General features: G+C 38.8%; 1 protein-coding gene across 1 annotated transcript in view; it reads right to left on the bottom strand.

Annotated features, from left to right (window-relative positions):
• Positions 1-4,974: 4,974 nt before the first annotated feature.
• MAN2A1 (mannosidase, alpha, class 2A, member 1) overlaps positions 4,975-19,379 on the bottom strand; it is a 308,450-nt gene continuing 294,045 nt past the window's right edge. Inside the window, exons 21-22 of the mRNA XM_006886707.1 lie at positions 7,418-7,528; positions 4,975-5,127 (exon numbers count right to left, since the gene is read on the bottom strand). Of these exons, the coding sequence (XP_006886769.1) occupies positions 4,975-5,127; positions 7,418-7,528 (264 nt within the window). The remainder of the gene's footprint in view (positions 5,128-7,417; positions 7,529-19,379) is intronic.

Genomic DNA, 19,379 nt, shown 5'->3' on the forward strand with positions numbered 1-19,379 from the left:
AATAAAATAGAAGACTAACTAGTAAAACATGTATGGGAACTCAAGAGGGGGAGAACTGAGTATGGATGGGGTGAATCCTCAGGGTTGCACAGTTTGGTGGACGGATGGAGGGAAGAAAATGGGAAAGATCTGGGAGAAAAGACAAGGTAATGATGGGTAAGGTCCTATGGTGATTAATTTTATAAAACATAATGCATGAGATGAGAATGACTGCATGAAACACAATGAGAATGAAGAACAGTGTGAAACACAATGTATATAACTTTGTAAGCAAACCATTTTTTTTTAAGAAGAAGCAAACATTTGTAAAGAAGTCTAATTTTTTTAAAAAAAAAAATCAGTGTCTTGGGCGCACTAACAACATTTGGAATGTTCAAGAATCATAGTTTGTGGTTCCCATAATGGACATTGCACAATGGTCTGGAGACATACCGATTACTGCAGAAAGCTATTCTTGCACACTACTGCCTCAGAAAAAGAAATCATCACGTTTTCTAGATTTTTTCCTTTTTTTTATTAATTTCAATGAGCATTTATAGAGATTTTGGATTTCCATTCATTGTTGCACTTTTCTCCCCACCCACCCCAGCCCAACTCCACTCTATTCGAAAAGCAAAAGAAAAAACTTCATTGGTATTCAAAATCCCCCGCAAGTTTTCTAGATTTTGATGAAGAACTCTAGCGTTGCTGTAGGTGCAGATTTGGGATACTAACCAAAAGATTGGAAGTCTGAACCTAACCGCTGTTCCTAGGGACAATGATGTGGCAGTATGCTTCTGAAAAGCTTTAAAGACATGGAAATCCTATGTGACAATTCTACTCTGCCCTATGGAGTCACTATGAGATGAAATGAACTAAATGGCAATGAGTTGTGGAATTTTCACTAGTTTAGACTTTTAAAAAAAAATTTTATTCTTTTGTGTGTGTACCGTCAAATCAGATCTGATTGGTAAAGGAGGAGATTATCCCTCCTTCTCCAGCAGAGCATCTGGTGGATTCAAACCGCTCACCTCTTGGATTGCAGTGCCACTTCTTGCCAGAGCACCCTTACTAGTTTAGACTTCTAACATTTCAGTATCTGTAGTTTTGGCCTTTTTATCTAGAACACTTATCCATATCCTGGTAAATTTATATTAACCTTTTATAAACGATCTCAAATCTGTCTCTTCTTGGGATTATTTCTTGAAACTCACAGTGGGTTATTTTTTTCTGCTTCCATTGTATCTCGTTTTCCTTTCAAGTACTCTCATTTCTCTGGCATACAACCCTAGTCAGAATAGGAAACTACCTGTCACTTATTCTATCTTTGTGTTTAAGTTGAATTAAACTTTACTTTTAGTCACAATCAAGAATACATAAGCCACATGTGCCTCAGTTACATCAATCGTTAAGACATTTTCTGGAAAAATTAAGAGGTGCTCTCTTCCCACCAGGACTGCTGGTGCAAGTCTGGATGTGCTATTATCATCTTGCCATCAAAAAATAGATCTTATCACCTACGAATGAAGGCAGCTTAGAAGAATACAAAACCAAGAGTGAAAAACAGATCATGGATAACATCATTTCACACTAGGCTACAGTTGTGTTGTAAGAGTTCTCTGTCACTGAACTTTAGATACTGGGGCCCATATGATCTTGATTTTTGTACATGTTAGTTTGTACAGTGTTGTCTCCAATAGTCTCTTTTTAGGCATTTGTGCTCAGCTTGTTCTAAGGTAACAACATGGTACTTGCTACTTCTCTCAACTTTCTTTTGTTCTACCTCTTTGACCAACCATGGCCATTCTTAATTGGCCTCCTATCACAGGTACCCATTATGTACAAGGTTTTCCAGGAGGCCCTGGGAACCTATATTAAAATATTTAATGACTTTAATACTCAAATTATTTTTTGACATGATAATCACATGTAACAGAGTCCAAGATACACTTTATCTGCCAGCCAAATATTTTATAAGTTTCTTTAGATTCTCCAAACTTCACTTATATCTATCTGTTTGTGTTTTGTACCGTCAAGTTGAAACTCTTATCTGACATTCCAGAGGGGAGGATTAAAGTGTTAAGTTTTAAGCTAACAAGTGAAAACCATGTGTGTCCCCCCCAGGGACCCAACTGGCTGAGAAGTCTCCCATAAGTGTAACTATTCTTGATTCAACCTCAAACTCTGATGAAAAACCCACCTGCTCTCTCAAACAATGCATTCCACCTGAAATTGGGTAGAAGAAGAAATGATTCATTAACAATGATTTAGAAACAATGACTTTTTTATATATTTTATAAATGTTTAATATATGTTTACAAAATATGAACAAGAAGTACTCTAGAGGACCATGCACATGATAATATTGTCTTTTATTAGAGATCTTATATTACATAGTCCCAAAAAGATATAAAATCTTCCAAGATAAAATATCAAAACTTGTTGATTCCAAGGGGAGCAACATAATCAAAATGAAAGCAAAGATTTTATTCCAGACAAAGGCATGTGGAGACATTTCGGCATTAAGCACAACAAAGACATAAAAGGTAATTACACCATTTTACAATACATTTTAACAATGTCTTGTTTTAACCAGTATTTGTAGAAAACAAAAATGCTGAGTTCTTAAACATTGTAGCTGTAACATCAAATAAAAAATTCTGAAAACCACAAAAACACAAGAACACAACGAACTACTTGGTCAACTGACAACCGTAACACATGTAATAAAACCTCAGCAAACAAATGCATCAGCGAAATTACTGCTAAGTGTATGGTTTTTCAGTGTGCACCGGTGACACTGAATTATTTACTCAGTTCTTGACCACAACCCAAAGCAAAAGCATCCTCTCTTCATTTCCCTGATGATGTATTCTAAAAATAACTTGAAAAAGCAGATGCTTGCTGGTTAAAGAGACTTTCTGCTTTACCTGTGAACAGCTGGTGGCAACACACAATGAATAAGACCCCGACAGACATATGACAGATCCCTCTCAATCAACCAGAAGTGGCAAAACCACTGTTATTGCATCAAGATTTTTAATTTTTTTTTTTATTTCAGCTGATCAGGGTTTACAAAGTGATTTAAGCATATCCACTGAACACGGTGCACTCCCACAGGAAGCTATACATTTTAGATGCAACGGAAATACTGATCTAATTTTCGGGATTTGCTTCTGGCAACTCTTACATCTGTTGATGTCCCTCAAAAGGAAGCATTATTCTTTTCATCTTTTTTCAGTTGTTTATCCTCAAAAAAATCCGGAAGAAAATTTACAGTACATGTTTATTGCGTGAAATTACCCCTCCTCCTTGTAATATCTCTATCAGAAGTCATATTGTTTTCTTAGTTAGTAAAGGCAAAAGTAGTTTATGAACTTAGCATCACAATAATTTTAGGAACTGCATCTTGAGTGAAAATCCAGGTGATAAAATACAAGGTGAAACATACACACACACACACACACACACACACACACACATTATGTTTTAATTTCTGCTAAGAATGTTGGAACGAGAAGAGGTAAATGGATGTCAAAAACCAGACAACACTAATTTTACTAATTAACACAAAGAAAATTTTCAAAACTGTACATAATCAATCCTTCTCAGGCAAAGTGAACAACCTAATGTTGCTTGTGTTTTAAAATTAAGGAAACACTGATCTGATATGGATTTTATTAAAAGTACTTTAATGGCACATGGGCTTCCATTAGAAGTCTCCTTTGAGTTTAGCACGCATAAAAGTTTGGAACTGGTTGAACAAACAACTCCCTTAATAAATCATGTTAAGCTACATGAGCAGGCTTGACACAATGTCTATTTAAAGCCTTCTTGCTTCAAGATGGTTCACTACTGTGAGATGGAAACAGTATCTGGATTTTGCCTGTTACAAAATCCTTGCATCAAGTTGCAGTTTCCTTGGCAGCAGCATATTTTAATTAACAATATTTTTTCTTCCATGTTTTGTTTTCTGACATTTCCGTACATTCAAATAGTCAAAATGTTTAGAGTAACATCAGCACAAGTTTAATGAAACAGATCAGAATGTGGCCAGCATTGTCAGGCAAAAATTATACATTTTATGTATCATAAAAAGTATCCACCCCTCCCTTTGCCCACCCCAATGCCCACTCCCACCCCCAGACAGTAATATGGACACCAAAAGATTTAACAAGACTTATTAAAAAATAAGGCACATTCATTTTGATATGGTAGTTTTAAAATAGAAAACCCCCTCTCACAACACCTGTATTCAAATGAGCTGTGTAAAAAGACACCTGTGGTACCTAAAATAGGTTTTTGGTACCTATGGAATTGCTTCTTCAATTTGAGTGACAATGGAATAAATTGCACCTATCCCATATTGTCAAGTAATGAAAATATGCCTCTTTTTTCTACAGCTGAATGAGTCAGAATCTGATACTTTTGGAACTATTTAAAAATGGTAATAAAGGAAGGGTCAAGAGGTACATTAGCAAAAAGGCGTGGAAATCAAAGAATCCATGATTGCACTTCTCCATTTACTTCAATACACAAAATTTCTCTAACTCACATCAATGACTGCAACCATTTTGGCCATTAGCTATTGCCACCAGCTTTTATTCCCTTTCAGTGAAATGGTATTTTTATAAAATTATAGAAGTATCAGCAACATGATTACTTATAAGATTCTCTTCACAACCCCCAACACAGACATAATTTGTTAGCGTTTAACCTGAGATACAATCTGCTGAAAGGTTGTCTTTAGATATTTCTTCCTTTGTTGCTTCAATGTATACTGATGGTGGTAGTCCATGGAAGGAACTTAAAAAAACAAAAAAAACCTGGTTTATAGCATGGCTTTTTTTTTTCTTTCTCACTGTGTTGGGGGGAAATATCACAGAATTCATTTTCTCACAGTAGCCAGAAGCTAAAACAATGTGCTTCTTTATTGCACGTCAAACCAAGAAGGTACAAAAGCCAATGCTTCCCAATCCGAATGTAAAGCCAGGTTCACCTCAAACGGATTCGGAATGTGCTGATTTCCATGGGACTCAGGCGGATCTCACTTATATTCCGAGCATCTGGAGGTGAATGCATCAAGGATAATGACGAAGGTGTGAGACTTTCAACAACAAACTTGTTAAAAAGTTTCTGCACCAACATCTAAAAAGTAAATGACAAAAAAAAAATAAAAGAAAATTGGCATATTTAGATTCACCATGAGTACAGATTAGTAGCACATCTATATATTCACTGAAAAAGACGAGAAAGAGTAAAAGAGATCCTCTTTTTCATCTATATACAAGCAATGTCTATGTCCGCAACCCTCACAATTGCAAATGGTTACAGTTTGTCTCACTGTTGAAACTATTATTCTTTTTATATTGTTCTTGCCTTCTTATAATGGTCAGGATTTGCAACATAATGTTGTTACAGGGATAGTGGATATCTTTGTTTATTCAAAATTTCAGAGACAAAACTTTTGACATATCACCATTAGATGAAACAATTTTTACTCTAGCTCTTTTTTCTTTTTTTCCAGGAGGGGTATACGCCCCTGGAGGAGGGGGGTGGAACCAACCAACCAAACAAACAAAAAAACCAGGGTGGCCTAGTGGTAAGAAGCTGTGCTGTAATCCCAAAGAGGAGTGGTTAAAATCAACCAGCTGCTCTGTTGAAAAAGGATGGGCAATCTCCTCCTGTGCGAGTAACTGCATCTGAAAACCTGCCAGAGGTTCAGCTATGGGTCAAATCTGACTTGACATACACAACAAACAACAGTTACTATATGGATTATGTTGTTGTTGTTGATTGCCTTAGAGTTGAGCATGACTCACAGCAACCCTATGAACAAAAGGTCTGAAGCCCCTCTACAACTGTGGATGTTTATCAAAGTTCATAGAGTTTCCAGAGGCATGTTATATTTATCAAAATATTTCGCCACTAGTTACTCTAATTTTCATTGTGAAGAATTATATCAGGTGAAATCGTAACATGCTTTGCATTCCATTCTATATTGCTTGAAATGGTATCATATGCAAGATTACATTTTCAATTAAAAGAAAAAGAGAATCTATGACGTGTAGATTTTAAACATTTGCATTTACTTTCAAGTTCCTGAGTGGTAAAAGTTGTAGAGTACTTAGCAATCCCTGGAAGGAGGTTTGAATCCACCTAGAATTATCTTAGAAGAAAGACTACGTGATCTGCTTTTGAAAAGCCTTATGAAATATAGTTCTGCTTTGCACAAAAGGGGCTATCATGAGTGAAAATGTCAAAGGTAACTGGTTTGGTTTTCTTTCATTCAACACATCACTAATACTAGGGATTTTAAGCTATGTTTCCTCTGTTTCTAATACACCTGAGAGTTAAGATATTGGTTCATAAGGAGGCTCCTCAGAGGGAGCTCCAGCTCTAGAGTTAGGACCCCTCTCACCCCAGTCAGTTTTCATACTATGTGTATCATAGAATCATTTGTGGGGAAAAAAAATCTTAAAAGTTAAAATACAAGGTCTCAAAGTGAAATAACTTCAGATCATCAATAATGAGGTCGAAGAAAGTCAAGGGAAAAATGATAATCAGTATTTTCTTAGCATCTTCTCCATTCAAGGTGGGTAGAAGAATGGAGCTACTTGCCTCCGCAGCAGATTTTCTTTTCCCCTTTTTTTTTTAGAGCCTATCTACATTCTTGTTTGCAGGCTTGAAAATGAATCTCTTAAGCCTTGGGCTGTTGTGTATCTGAAGAGCTTTAAAGGGGAGATGGTCAGCTGAGTTCTGAGGAGGCCGACTTGCCTGCATGCTAGGACCAATGTGACTGTCTTCTCTGAATTTACAGTCACACTGAGACAGAAGCAGAGCACTGAGGGTTGTCAAGGAAATCTTGACGTACTGCCAGCTGGTGTAACTGATCAGAAATAAGAAAGGAGGAAGTGGGCAAGTAGTAGCCAGCCTTAGGACCTGTTGGCTCATGTACAAATCTTGACTAATTAGAAGATCTAGACCTGCATTTCCTACAAAGACACAACCTAGGGCAGCTGCCCTGATGGTGGCCCCCGACTTACCGAGTAGGCACAGCCTCAGCAATATGATCTACTGCTCTCGCCATAAGGCATTAGTTGCTTTAAGACCTGCTTTGAGCCCTGACTGGCATGGGTTTGCCCTTCCTAAACCAGACTGGATGTCAGTTTGTGTGGCCCAAGGAAGAGGAAATGTGAAACAAATTCCCTTCACATGTGGGCCTGTGTAGACTGGGTATTTTGATGCTGACAAGGAAAAGACACCAAGACTGGGAAAATGTTTTCTTAAGATGGCAAAAGATGAGTCAAAGTGCAGGCTTCGGGGAATAAGTCTGAGAAGAGGAAATGAAACATCTTCTTATTGTCAGGATTATTTGTCAGAAGTGTGGATTTTAAAACACATTACTCCAACAAGCAAAAACTACCTTTCAACTTACCTTCCCCTGAGTAGTGGAGCAAAGCAGCCCCATGTCTTTGCTCTGGAACCGGCAGTCGAAGCCCTTCCTATGGAGGATCATTGCCGCCTCATCAGAATGCCCGTTACCCACCTGCAAACAAGCAGAATGCCGACAAACCTGACATTAACGCATATACTTACAAAATTTCATGGGCTGTTGTTTTGATTTCAGCACCCCCCAAAAAACAAATAATCATTTGATTAAACAATGCAGTTGGGCAAAGCTATCCTAGCCCTCAGACTCCACATTCATTAAATAACACCCTCCTTCCACTTTCTATCAATCTGATGGTAACATGCTCCAATATGACTTGTTCAGTACCCTCATACCCTGGTTTCCTCTCATAGTCCCTGATGGACTTGAGTTTTACTTTTTCTACGTACTGCACATTATTTTATCAAGGTTCTTAGAAAGAAACCACTTCACTTTTATTTTAAATAATACAGATCAGCAGAAGGTGGGGGGAAGGCCTTGTAATCTACTTCTGAAGAATCAGCCAATGAAACCCCATGGAACACAAAGGCCCACTGAAAACCAATCACTGGATTACTCAGGATTTGGCCACCTTCTTCTGGGTGCATGGGTCACCATGGTCAATTTATCATCAGTAGCATAAACAGTCTCACTGTTGTTGAGCCACATCTGGAATTTAGGTGGCCTTCTAGTGAGCTTCTGAGGGAATAAGTCACATGGCAAGAGATCTCTTTCTCCCACAAACCTGCTGGTGGATTTGAACCACCTGAGGCAGTCTTTGGGTTAGCAGTGCATTTCCCAACAGGCCACACCAACAGAGCTCCCTTAGTTAGATAACTGTATATTCAGTTCTATAACTGAATTTAGTCCTTATCTGGTCAGTGAATGATGCAACATCCATCTTAAAATGGAAACATGCATCTTTATTAAACACTACATCTTGTAGGTTGCATTGATATTTTAAAATTTTAATGTATTTGCTCATTATTTTTCTACAAGAGCCATAGAAATTGAATTAGTTAAGCTTATCACTCACTAGGCCAACCCACAGTTATTAGCTGGATGAATCATTTAAATTCACATTACAGAAGTTATTCTTCCTGTGTAAGCAACATGAAAACTACTAAACATGACAAGCCAGCTATGGGCATCAGTACACATTCTCTGGCTGTAAAATGTCACACATCCATTTAAATAGTAATATCACAAATGGTCCCAATCTTTGGACCTTTTAAATTGTGGCTAGCTGCCACCCGATGCTCTGCTGGAGAAGGCAGGGCAACTTCCTCCTGTGCTAGCTGTATCCAATTTGATAGTACACAACAAGAAAAAGAACCCAAACTGTGGCTAGCTGTAGTTCTTCTATTAAGATGTTTCTGAGAGTAAGTGAAATTAACTAAAAATCCTTAGGAGAATTAAGAACTATAGTCTTCCAAAGGAGTTCCATGAATCCCAGCCTTTGACATCGTGATGAAAATGACCTATTGCTCCTGATTTTGGCCACAGATATTAATGTGCCAAACTTTCTGATCAGCTTCACTTGGGGATAAAATTTTTAACGTTCTACAGAGACTACTTTTCTGAATAGCTTCCAGCATCTCCACCACTGATTTGATTTTAATGTGCTTGAACAGTTTAAAGCTGTCCTCACCTCAGATGCTTGGCTAGGAAAACCTGTGATAGGATGTTTCACACTGGTATTTTGCTGTACTGCTAAGATTTTGTGAAGGGAGAGAAAACTCATTTAAAGGATTCAGAGTCATCACAAGACCATGTAGAATAGAGGCATTTTAAAATCAGGTGGTAAAGATTTCCAATATAAAGTATAAGATTTCATATACAACTACTAATGGCATGTAAGAAATACCTTTCATTCTTTATGTTTCCAGGAGAAAAACATACATAATTCTATTATAGTTGTTGTTGCTGTTAGTGCTCTCAAATTGCCTGCAACTCATAGGGACCCTACGTACAGCAGCTCTGGAGCCTGCCCTGTTCTGAGCCAGTCTCACTGATTCCAACACACCTATCCCCACTGCCCCCAGTTACCGCATCAACCCATCTCATCCAGGGTCTTCCTCTCCTGTGCTGTCCCTCCACTGTTCCAGGTCTGATGTTCTTCAAGGGCTGGTCCCTTCTGGCCATGTGCCCAATGTATGTGAGACAGAGTTTCAAAAATCCTAGCCACAAAGGTGAAACTTGTTTTCACCCTCTCCAAGACAGACCTATTTATTTTCTTGGCGGTCCATGTTCAAGACTCTTTATCAGCACCACAACTCAAAGGTATTGATTCTTCTTCTATCATCCTTAGTCATGGTCCAACTCTCTGATGCATAGCAAGTAAATGCAAAGACCTGTATCAGGCGTCCCTTAGTCTCTAGACTGAAAACAGTACTCTGGAGAGGTCCCTGACAGCACATTTTTCCAATGCAATTTGTCTTTTGATTTCCTGAGTGTTGATATAGACCAATTATAAAGTTTCTGAAAATCACAGATTATTCCTGAGAAACAGATTCTTTGTAAGATGGAGCTAATATGTGCCTATTACCTTCAAGGGAGCAATGTAGGCAAACCTTTTCAAAACAGTCTGTAAAGTTACTCAGCCTTAGAGGGCAGAATGTTCTAGTGAAGAAGCTGTTGACAGGTGTGGCTCGGAGTTTGGACTGTGAATTGGACAGCTTGGGACCTTGATTCTAGTTCTATAATTTACTAGGGCTGAATTCTGCAAAATAATAAAACAGCTTTGCATTTTCCATGAAGTAGAGATTAAATTAAACAAATATAACACAGCAGTGTCTGACTCAAAGTAATCCCTCAGTAAATGTTGGCTATTATTATTTCTATCCATATAATGCATCAAATAAATATTAATGACATGATGGTATAGTCAATAGCATATTACACCACTAAACAAAAGGTTGAGAGTCTCCAGTGGTTTGAAACCGTAAGTGACTCTACACGACAAAGGTGGTTAATCTCCCCTTAGAAGGCACAGCTTCAGAAACCCAGCACAGAGCTGGAGTTGACTTGATAGCAGGGAATTTGTTGTTGTTGTTATGTGCCGTCGAGTCGCTTGCGACTCATAGCGACCCTATGTACAAGAGTCCTAAACTCTGCTCTGTCCTGTGCCAATCGCACTGTCTCTGACACTCCCATATCGATTACTCCAGTCACTGAATCAATCCACCTCATAGAAGGCCTTCCCGTCCTGCGCTGTCCCTCCACCCTCCCAAGCATGATATCCTTCTCCAAGGACTGGTCTCTCCTCACAACATGTCCAAAGTATGTGTGACAGAGCCTGAGAATCCTTGCCTCCAAGGAGCCACCCGGTTTGACCCTTTCCAGGATGAATCTATTTGTTTTCCTAGCAGTCCATGGTACACTCAATACTCTTCTCCAGCACCACAGCTCAAAGGCATCAATTCTCCTTCTATCCTCCTAGTCACTGTCCAACTCTTTGATGCATAACAAGTGATTGTGAAAACCATGGCCTGTATCAAATGCACCTTAGTCTCCAGAGAGACATCATTGCTCTTCAGTACTTTGGAGAGGTTCCAAACAGCAGACTTTCCCATGGCAATGCGAATAGCAGGGAATAGTGGTAGTTAAATACCTTCATCTTATTTCTTATTCATAACTTCTCTTTTGTAACATTATAAATTTGTAGCTAAAAGACTTCGAAAAGCCCCACATAATATGTTTAGAATTAATACATCAATATCATATCACAGAACTGATTTAGATTCATAATTAGATACATCCTTAATTAGACAGTTTTGAAAGCACTTATCACTACTAATCTAAAGCATTTGGCCATTTGCTGGGTTACCCTATAAAAGCCTTGATGGTATATACTGCTGACATTTCTCAATGCATATATTCTTGAGATAAAGAAAGTATAAAGCTTTTAGCAAAGTCCCTGGGTGGTGCAAATGGTTAAATGTTCCCATTAATTGAAAGACTGGAAGTTTGAGTCCATTCAAAGGCCCTTTGTAAGTAAGGCCTGGTAATCTTTCAAAAGAATCAGCCACTGGCAAGAAACTTTACAGAACACAGTTCTAGTCACAATTCTACTCTGACACACAAGGTGCTGGTTTTCAAGAGATTCAGCAGGCTGCAATGGACAAAAGTCATGGAAAATGAAAACTTTTAAATCCTACTTTTGCATTCTATCAAGAGATTTAAACAAAAGTAGAGATTGCATCCCTAAAAATTAATTTTCACTGTGGGAGAAAAAGTTATACTTTTTCTGAAAACTAAAATTGCATCCTTTTCATAAGGACTTGAACACTAACTGAAATAGCACTCATCTTGTCCAAGTTTTAAAAATCAAATATTCATGAAAGTATCAGTTTTCAAGCAAAAATACCTGAGGCAAAAGCAACAGTTTTTCATAGTTTCAAAGTCTGTCTAGTCATTTTATTTCCAAGAAAATGAGGTTTTTTTATTTTTTCTTGGTTTTTTTCTTTTAAAGTAGGGAAACTGTGAATTTAACTTGACTATGCATGCAAGAAAACAGATACCTTCAAGCAGTCCCACTGGATGAGCTAGGAGAGTAAATAGATTTTGGATGAATGGTTTTTACATTCATTAACACATCAGAAATGTCTGAACTCCACAAAGGAAGGGAATAGTGAAGAAGAAATTTTTAAATAAGACTGAGGTGAGCCTTAAATTAACTATCTTTGTTAAACAGCTCAGATCACAATTTAGTTTAGATGACTGAACTGAGTTAGGCTGGAATGTTCCAAAGCAATACCCATTGCCAAACTTGTTTCAGACACTAAAAACAACATCCCATTTATAAAACTCATATTATAATCAAGTCAGTACTAACTCTTAGCTGACCCTAACTCATAGCTGACCCTTCAGTGGGTTTTTGAGGCTGTAAAATCACACAGGAGGTGACTGCTCAGAGCATCTGGTGGATTTGAACTGGCTGCCTGTAAATTAGCAGTACAACTCTCCAAAGACTACACCACCAGAGCTTCCTTAAAACCAGTAGAACCAATTATTTCTCCACTGACTAGAAGGGCTATGAAAAAAGATGATTTGGCTTACAGATTAAAGGGATCAGGGCTTTGAGAAGCTGAGTTAGAGGCAAGGGCGGGTTCTACAAGTCAGTTCTGTCTTTGCAATTTTACTTAACTGGGATAGGCTATCAGCACCCCTTTGAGATATTCACTCAGCTTCTTTCATGGGGACAGAAAAATGTTAGACTGGATCATTGGAAACATGTGATGAACTTAAAATGCCACTGAATTGTACTTGTGAAGATTACTGAAATGACAAATGCTTTCGTACAGATACATTTTACATAATTTAAAAGAAATGGAGTCTCTTTGAGATCTGATGTAATAAACTTTTACAAAACATACCAGCAATAATAAATTCAGTTAATGCCAATTGAGCATTTATTCAAAATGCTTTGCATGAATTAACTTATTTACTCTCACAATGCCTAAAACAGGTAGGTGCTATAGAAACATGTGGTTGTTCTTACTGTGTGCCTTTGAGTCAGAACCAACCCATAGCTGACCCTACAGAGAGGGTTTTCAGAGGCAATTAATCTCATGGGAGGCGACTGCCCATCCTCCTCCTGCAGTGCTGCTGATAGATTTGAACTGTGTGCCTTCATCAGAGCTCATATAAACACATGTTAATATATTTAAATGTTTGGGAGCATTCCTGCTACAAACCATTTTCTCTGAAATTTAGATAACAATAGACACAAAAGATTCTGTTTTCAATCAATGGTTCAGATTTGGTATATTCCACTGGAGTTCTGTGACAACTGACTAGGCAACAGGAAAGGAACCTGAAGAGACAGATAAGCACTGGGATGCTAACGAAAAAGTGGTGGCTGGAATACACCCATCGCTCTTCAGGAGAGAGACCCGGAGATCTTCTTGCACAAAGATCACAGCTTAGAAAATCCTATGGAAAAGTCCTAGGCTGTCACATAGTTGCACTGAGTTGAAATGGAATTGAAAGCACTTAAACACTAAAAAGGAAAAAAAAAAGTCAACCCCCAAAACACAACTTATTGCCATCAAGTCATTACTAATTCATAGCTGATCCTCCAGTGGGTTTTTGGAGGCTGTAAATCACATGATAGGAGATTGCCTATCCTTCTCCCACAGAGCAGCTGTTGGATTTAAATCTCCGGTCTTATGCCAACTCCTTATTCATTAGGCTACCAGAACTCCCTAAATAGCAGACGAGAAAAAACAGGCAGTTTATCTTAAAAATCATCAGCATTATTTTTTATTTTCATTTTATTATTACCTTTTATTTACTGTTTTCATGCAAGAAGCCATGTATTCTCAATGTTTTTCATGAAACCTGGACTCAGACATTCTTGGGTTTGCCTTCAACCTCCGCTGTGTACAGGTTATGTGATATTAGGTAAGTTAATGAGCTTTAAGAATTCCAAGCCCATAGCCAGCAAGCATTCAAACTCATAGTAACCCAATGACACAGTGCAGAGCTGCTCCACAGGGTTTTCAACACGGTAATCTTATAGAAACAGGTTGCCACATCTGTCTCCTGTGGAGCAGCAGCTGCTGGGTCTAATGTGCTGACTTACTGGTTAGCAGGTAAGCACTTAATCATTGTACCACCAGGACTTCTTACCGTCTCTAAACGACTTTGGTTCCTGTTCTGTAAAATGAGAGTAAAACAGTGCCCTCTTCATAGCACAGTTCTGAGGCTAAATAAGGCTCCCACACAGCACTGAGTATAATGGCTGGTATTTAGACAACATAAGCATATTGTTGTAGGGAGCTCTGGTGACCGAGCCCATAAGCAGCTGACGTGTTAACTCAAAAGCCAAGACACTCTAACACTTGGAATCCACCCACTGCTTAGTAGGAAAAAGATGGGCAATCATCTCTCATGTGATTTACAGCTTCCAATATCCCACTGCAGGGTCTGTCTTGACCTGATGACAATGAGATGGTGAAGAAGAGGAGGTGCATTGCCTAAAAACTTTAGAAATTATTAATTGAGGGGATTACACTTAACAACATGAGATAGAATGTGTATAAACTATTGAACGGAAAACTAACTTGCCCTGTAAACTTCCACCTACAGCCCAACTGATCACAGTTAAAAAAGAAAATATAATTATCTTATTTCATCTTTCAAAACTACAGATATTTGGTAGATGGTGATATATAAGTTTGTTTCTCTGTTTTACAGGGGGTCAATATGGAATGCAGTTTAAAATTATCAATGAAGTACATCTGGAATACAGATCAAAATGACTTGAAGATCCAACTTTAGCAATAAAGTCCATTCTTCTCTAAAAAAAAACCAAACACATTTCAGATATTGGTATTTAATTTTTTTCTATCAATTACAACTGCTGAACAATCTTAACCGAGAAACTTCATTTGTCCACAACACAATGTTTAGGATGTGCCACATTCTCCACTAAGCACTTTTCACATATTAATTAATTTAATCTTCAGAACACCTTGAAGGGGGGTCCTATTGCTATCATCACCTGCTTAAAGAGAAAATTGGGACTTGGAGAGTTAACTGCTTTCTCTAAGGTAGAGGAACAGACAGTGAAGGAACTGTCTTTCAAACAGTCTGCCCCCAAATTTTCTGCTCTTAACAGCTCTATTTTCTTACCATTCCCCTAGTTACGGACTTAGGTAGCTATCAAGAAGGGAAAAAGGGAGGACTATGTTTGCTATAATGTTGATAAGACAACACTGTAAGCAAAAGGAGATTACTTCTATTAATTTAGCCTGGAGAAATGATGCATTTGATCAATTATTTCACTTAGAGCTAAAACCATGATTTAGTAACAGGTCTGTCAATTCAGAAAGCAGGGTGGTGCTACTCCTCTCTCACTTCAATAGATACACAATTTGCTCATTAATAACATAAAGCTGGCAGATCAGTAAACTTCTGGAAATGACTGGGACACTGTATATGCACCACTTTGATCAGATTCTCGAAGAAGAGTGTGACCTCATCTGTTCATAAAAAGCCAAAAGTGCACACAGATTAAGACAGAGCAAAAGCCTTATGGGGAAATTTCTTCAACCAGCTCAGAGTCTGAAAATGTCTAACAGCACTCATTATTTTAGTACATTCTGGCAGCTGGAAAGGTTAGAAAATTGCACACTTAGTTACAAGTCTTGAGACAGGAAATAACCAGTAGAAATCATTTTTCAGGCCACTCATTAAAATGTCCAATACCAGTAATCCTGCTTTGATCAACAAGAAATGACAGAAAGAAAGGGGAGGTGAATGGGTATCCTTAGATACTCTACAACAAAGGAATATTTTGACCACATTTCCAGAAGCTAGAGAGATCAATAATGTACCAATCAATTCTTATAAGAAAGGCAAAATAAAATAAAACCCTTAAACAGCCTCTAATAAGAAAAGGGGCAGCATAAACAAGTGCAGAAAGAAAACCTTATTTAGTAAGTATTGCTGATGTGGTTGAAAAAGCTGGTTAGCTATTTTGAAGAAACAACAACAAATAAAAAATCCCATAAAGAGTCACACGTAAAAAAAGGTCAGCATTTTAAAATAAGAGAATACACTTGAGCTCATGAGTCCATGAATGGTTAAAACAGTTAAGATTTTTGGTTGGTACTAGGGATATTGTAGCTGATGTTAGATGGATCTTAGCTGAAAACAGAGAATACCAGAAGAATGTCTATCTGTGTTTCATTGATTATGCAAAGGCATTTGACTGCGTGGATCACAACAAACTGTGGCTGATTCTGAGAAGAATGGGAATCCCAGAACATTTAATCGTGCTAATGCAAAACCTATACTTGGACCAAGACACAGTCGTCAGAACAGAGTAGGGAAACACTGCATCGTTCAAAATTGGGAAGGGTGTACATCAGGGATGTGTCCTATCTCCATATCTTTTCAACCTTTATGCAGAGCAGATTATCTGAGAGGCTGGGCTCTATGAGGAGAATTGTGGCGTTAGGATTGGTGGATGATCTATCAACAATCTGCGTTACGCAGATGACACAACCTTGCTCGCCGAAACTGAGGAGGACCTCATGCACTTACTGCAGAGGGTCAAGGACTGCAGCCTTCAATATGGATTGAGGCTCAATGTCAAGAAGACAAAAATTCTCACCACTGGACCAATCGGTAGCACCAGGATGGATGGCGAAGAGATTGAAATTGTTCACAGCTTCAGTTTGCTCAGCTCCATGGTCAACACTCTTGGCACCAGTAGCCAGGAAATCAAAAAACGTATTGCGATTGGAAAGTCTGTGGTTAGGGACCTCTCTAAAGTACTCAAGAGCAACGGTGTCTCTCTGGAGACTAAGGTGCGCCTGATACAGGCCATGGTTTTTGCAATCACTTGTTATGCATCAGAGAGTTGGACAATGACTAGGGAGAATAGAAGGAGAATTGACGACTTTGAGCTGTGGTGCTGGAGAAGAGTACTGAATGTACCATGGACTGCCAAGAAAACAAACAGATTCATCGTAGAGAGGATTAAACCAGGATGCTCCTTGGAGGCAAGGATTCTGGGGCTTCGTCTGACATACTTTGGACATGTTGTAAGGAGAGACAGGTCTTTGGAGAGGGACATCATGCTGGGTAGAGTGGAGGGACAGTGCAGGAGGGGAAGACTCTCTATGAGGTGGACTGATTCAGTGACTGGGGTAATCGGGATGGGTGTGTCAGAGGCAATGAGATTGGCACAGGATAGCGCATGGTTTAGGGCTGTTGTACACAGGGTCACTATGAGTTGCAAATGACTCAACAGCACATAACAACAACGAACAACAACAAGCAAAAGATTGAAGGTTTGAGTCCACCCAGAGGCACCTCAGAAGAAAAGTGTTCCCTTTTCATGATCATGTTCCAGGTGATGTTCAGACACATTTTTCCTCAAAATACTATGATGTGGGGGTTTGGAAAATGTTGATTTAGACAGAAAGCAAAGCAGGCCTCAATGGTCTTGCCTTGAATCTATTATGTTGACACTATATCATTGACTATGCAAAGGCATTTGGCTGTGTGGATCGCAACAAATTGTGGCTAATCCTGAGAAAAATGTGATCTCAGAACACTTGACTGTGCTTATGTGAAACCTATACTTGGACCAGGAAGCAGGCCTCAGAACAGAGCAAGGAAACAGCACATGATTCAAAATCAGAAGAAGGAATGTGTCAGGGATGCATCCTGTCTCAAAACCTTTTTAATCTATATGCAGAACAGATGATTCAGGAAGCTGGGCTTTTTGAGTAAGAATGTGGCATCAGGACTGGAGGAAGACTCATCAGCAACCTACATTATGCAGATGACACAACTTTGCTTACTGAAACTGAGGGGGACCTGACACATTGGCTGCTACAGGTCAAGGCCGGTAGTCTTCAATAGATTCTCACCACTGGGCCAATTGGCAGCGCCATGAGATATGGAGAAGAGATTGAGGTCGTTAACAAGTATAGCTTGCTCAGCTCCACAATCAACACTCTTTGCACCAGCAGTCAGGAAACCAAAAGACAAAATGCATTGGGAAAATCTGCTGTCAGGGAACTCTCCAGAGTACTGAAAAATAACGATGTCATTCCAGAGACTAAGGTGCACCTAACCCAGGCCATGGTCTTCACAATTAGTTGCTATGGATCAGAGAGCTGGACAATGACTAAGAATGAAAGAAGAAGAAGACATCTTTGTGCTGTGGTGCTGGAAAAGAGTCTTGAATACAATATGCACTGCCAAGAAAAAACAAAAAAAGGTCTAGAAAGGGCAAAATCAAGTTTCTCCTTGGAGGCTAGGATTTTGAAGCTCAGTCTCAGTCTCATATATTTTGGGCATATAGCCAGGAGGGACCAATCCTTGGAGAAGGACATTATGCTCAGAAGGGTGGAGAAACAGCTTAGGAGAGGAAGACCCTGGATGAGATGGACTGACATGTAACTGCAGCAATGAGGGCTGGCAGGTCAGAATCCGTGAGACTGGCGCAGGATAGGGCAAGATTCAGAGCTACTCTACGTAGGATTGCTATGGGTTACAGGTGACTCGATGGCACATAACAATAACAACATTACAATGGGGGAAAAAATTGACAATTTCCATATGAGCACCCTATCACTGTATACCAGGAGCTGCCACCATGCAAAACCAGACCAGGAGCTGCCACCATGCAAAACCAGAACCATAATCCAAAATCTCTACCTCTGGCTTCTGGATTTAATCACTGACATGACATTTCTTAAATAACAAGCCTTCTTTGAATCAATAACCATGTCACTGTCTCGGAATGATTACTTGATCAGATATTAAGAGACAAAAAGCAATTCTTTAAGGAAGTGATTGTGTGAATGTGTGAATCAATTCCTATGGATTACCAGTGAGCTTTTAAGCAATTATTTTAAGTGCATGCTAAGAGTTGAAGGTTTATATAGGAACTGCTATCAACAGACATGGTCATGTAAAAACAGCTCTAGATTTTTAGTTCTAATTACGTGACAGTATGATAGCATTAAAATGTTAGTTTTTATTCTTTTGTCAAATCTGTACATCTTTAAACCACCATTTACTTCCCTCTGCTAAAATCCCAATTGCACCTGACTTGGCATATTTATCAGAATAGTGTAAAATGATTACAAAGCACTTTTGTTTTCAAAGGGCTTTCATAGCAGTATTTCCTGTTTCTCTCACTAGACTGGGAACAGGCATATGGTATTAGCCTCATTTTACAAATGACAGCTAAGTCAGCAGTCACTTAGCCAACAGGCATTGAGGATCGCTCACTTGTCCAAAGGTGAGATGGGAACAAGATGACCCCAGTGGGTGGAAGCCACACTGCAGAGGGCTTCAAAGCTGAAGTTCTGAATTAGTCTCGTAGGCAACAAGATTATTAATTTGAGAAGTGAGATGATTTTCAAGATGGAGAGTCAACAGCAGGAAATACAATGCAAAAGAGCAAGTGACCACTCAAAAGAGGTAACCTGGC

Source organism: Elephantulus edwardii, unplaced genomic scaffold, assembly GCF_000299155.1.
Source record: "Elephantulus edwardii isolate Elephantulus edwardi_28Jun2011 unplaced genomic scaffold, EleEdw1.0 scaffold00050, whole genome shotgun sequence".
NCBI lineage: Eukaryota > Metazoa > Chordata > Mammalia > Macroscelidea > Macroscelididae > Elephantulus > Elephantulus edwardii.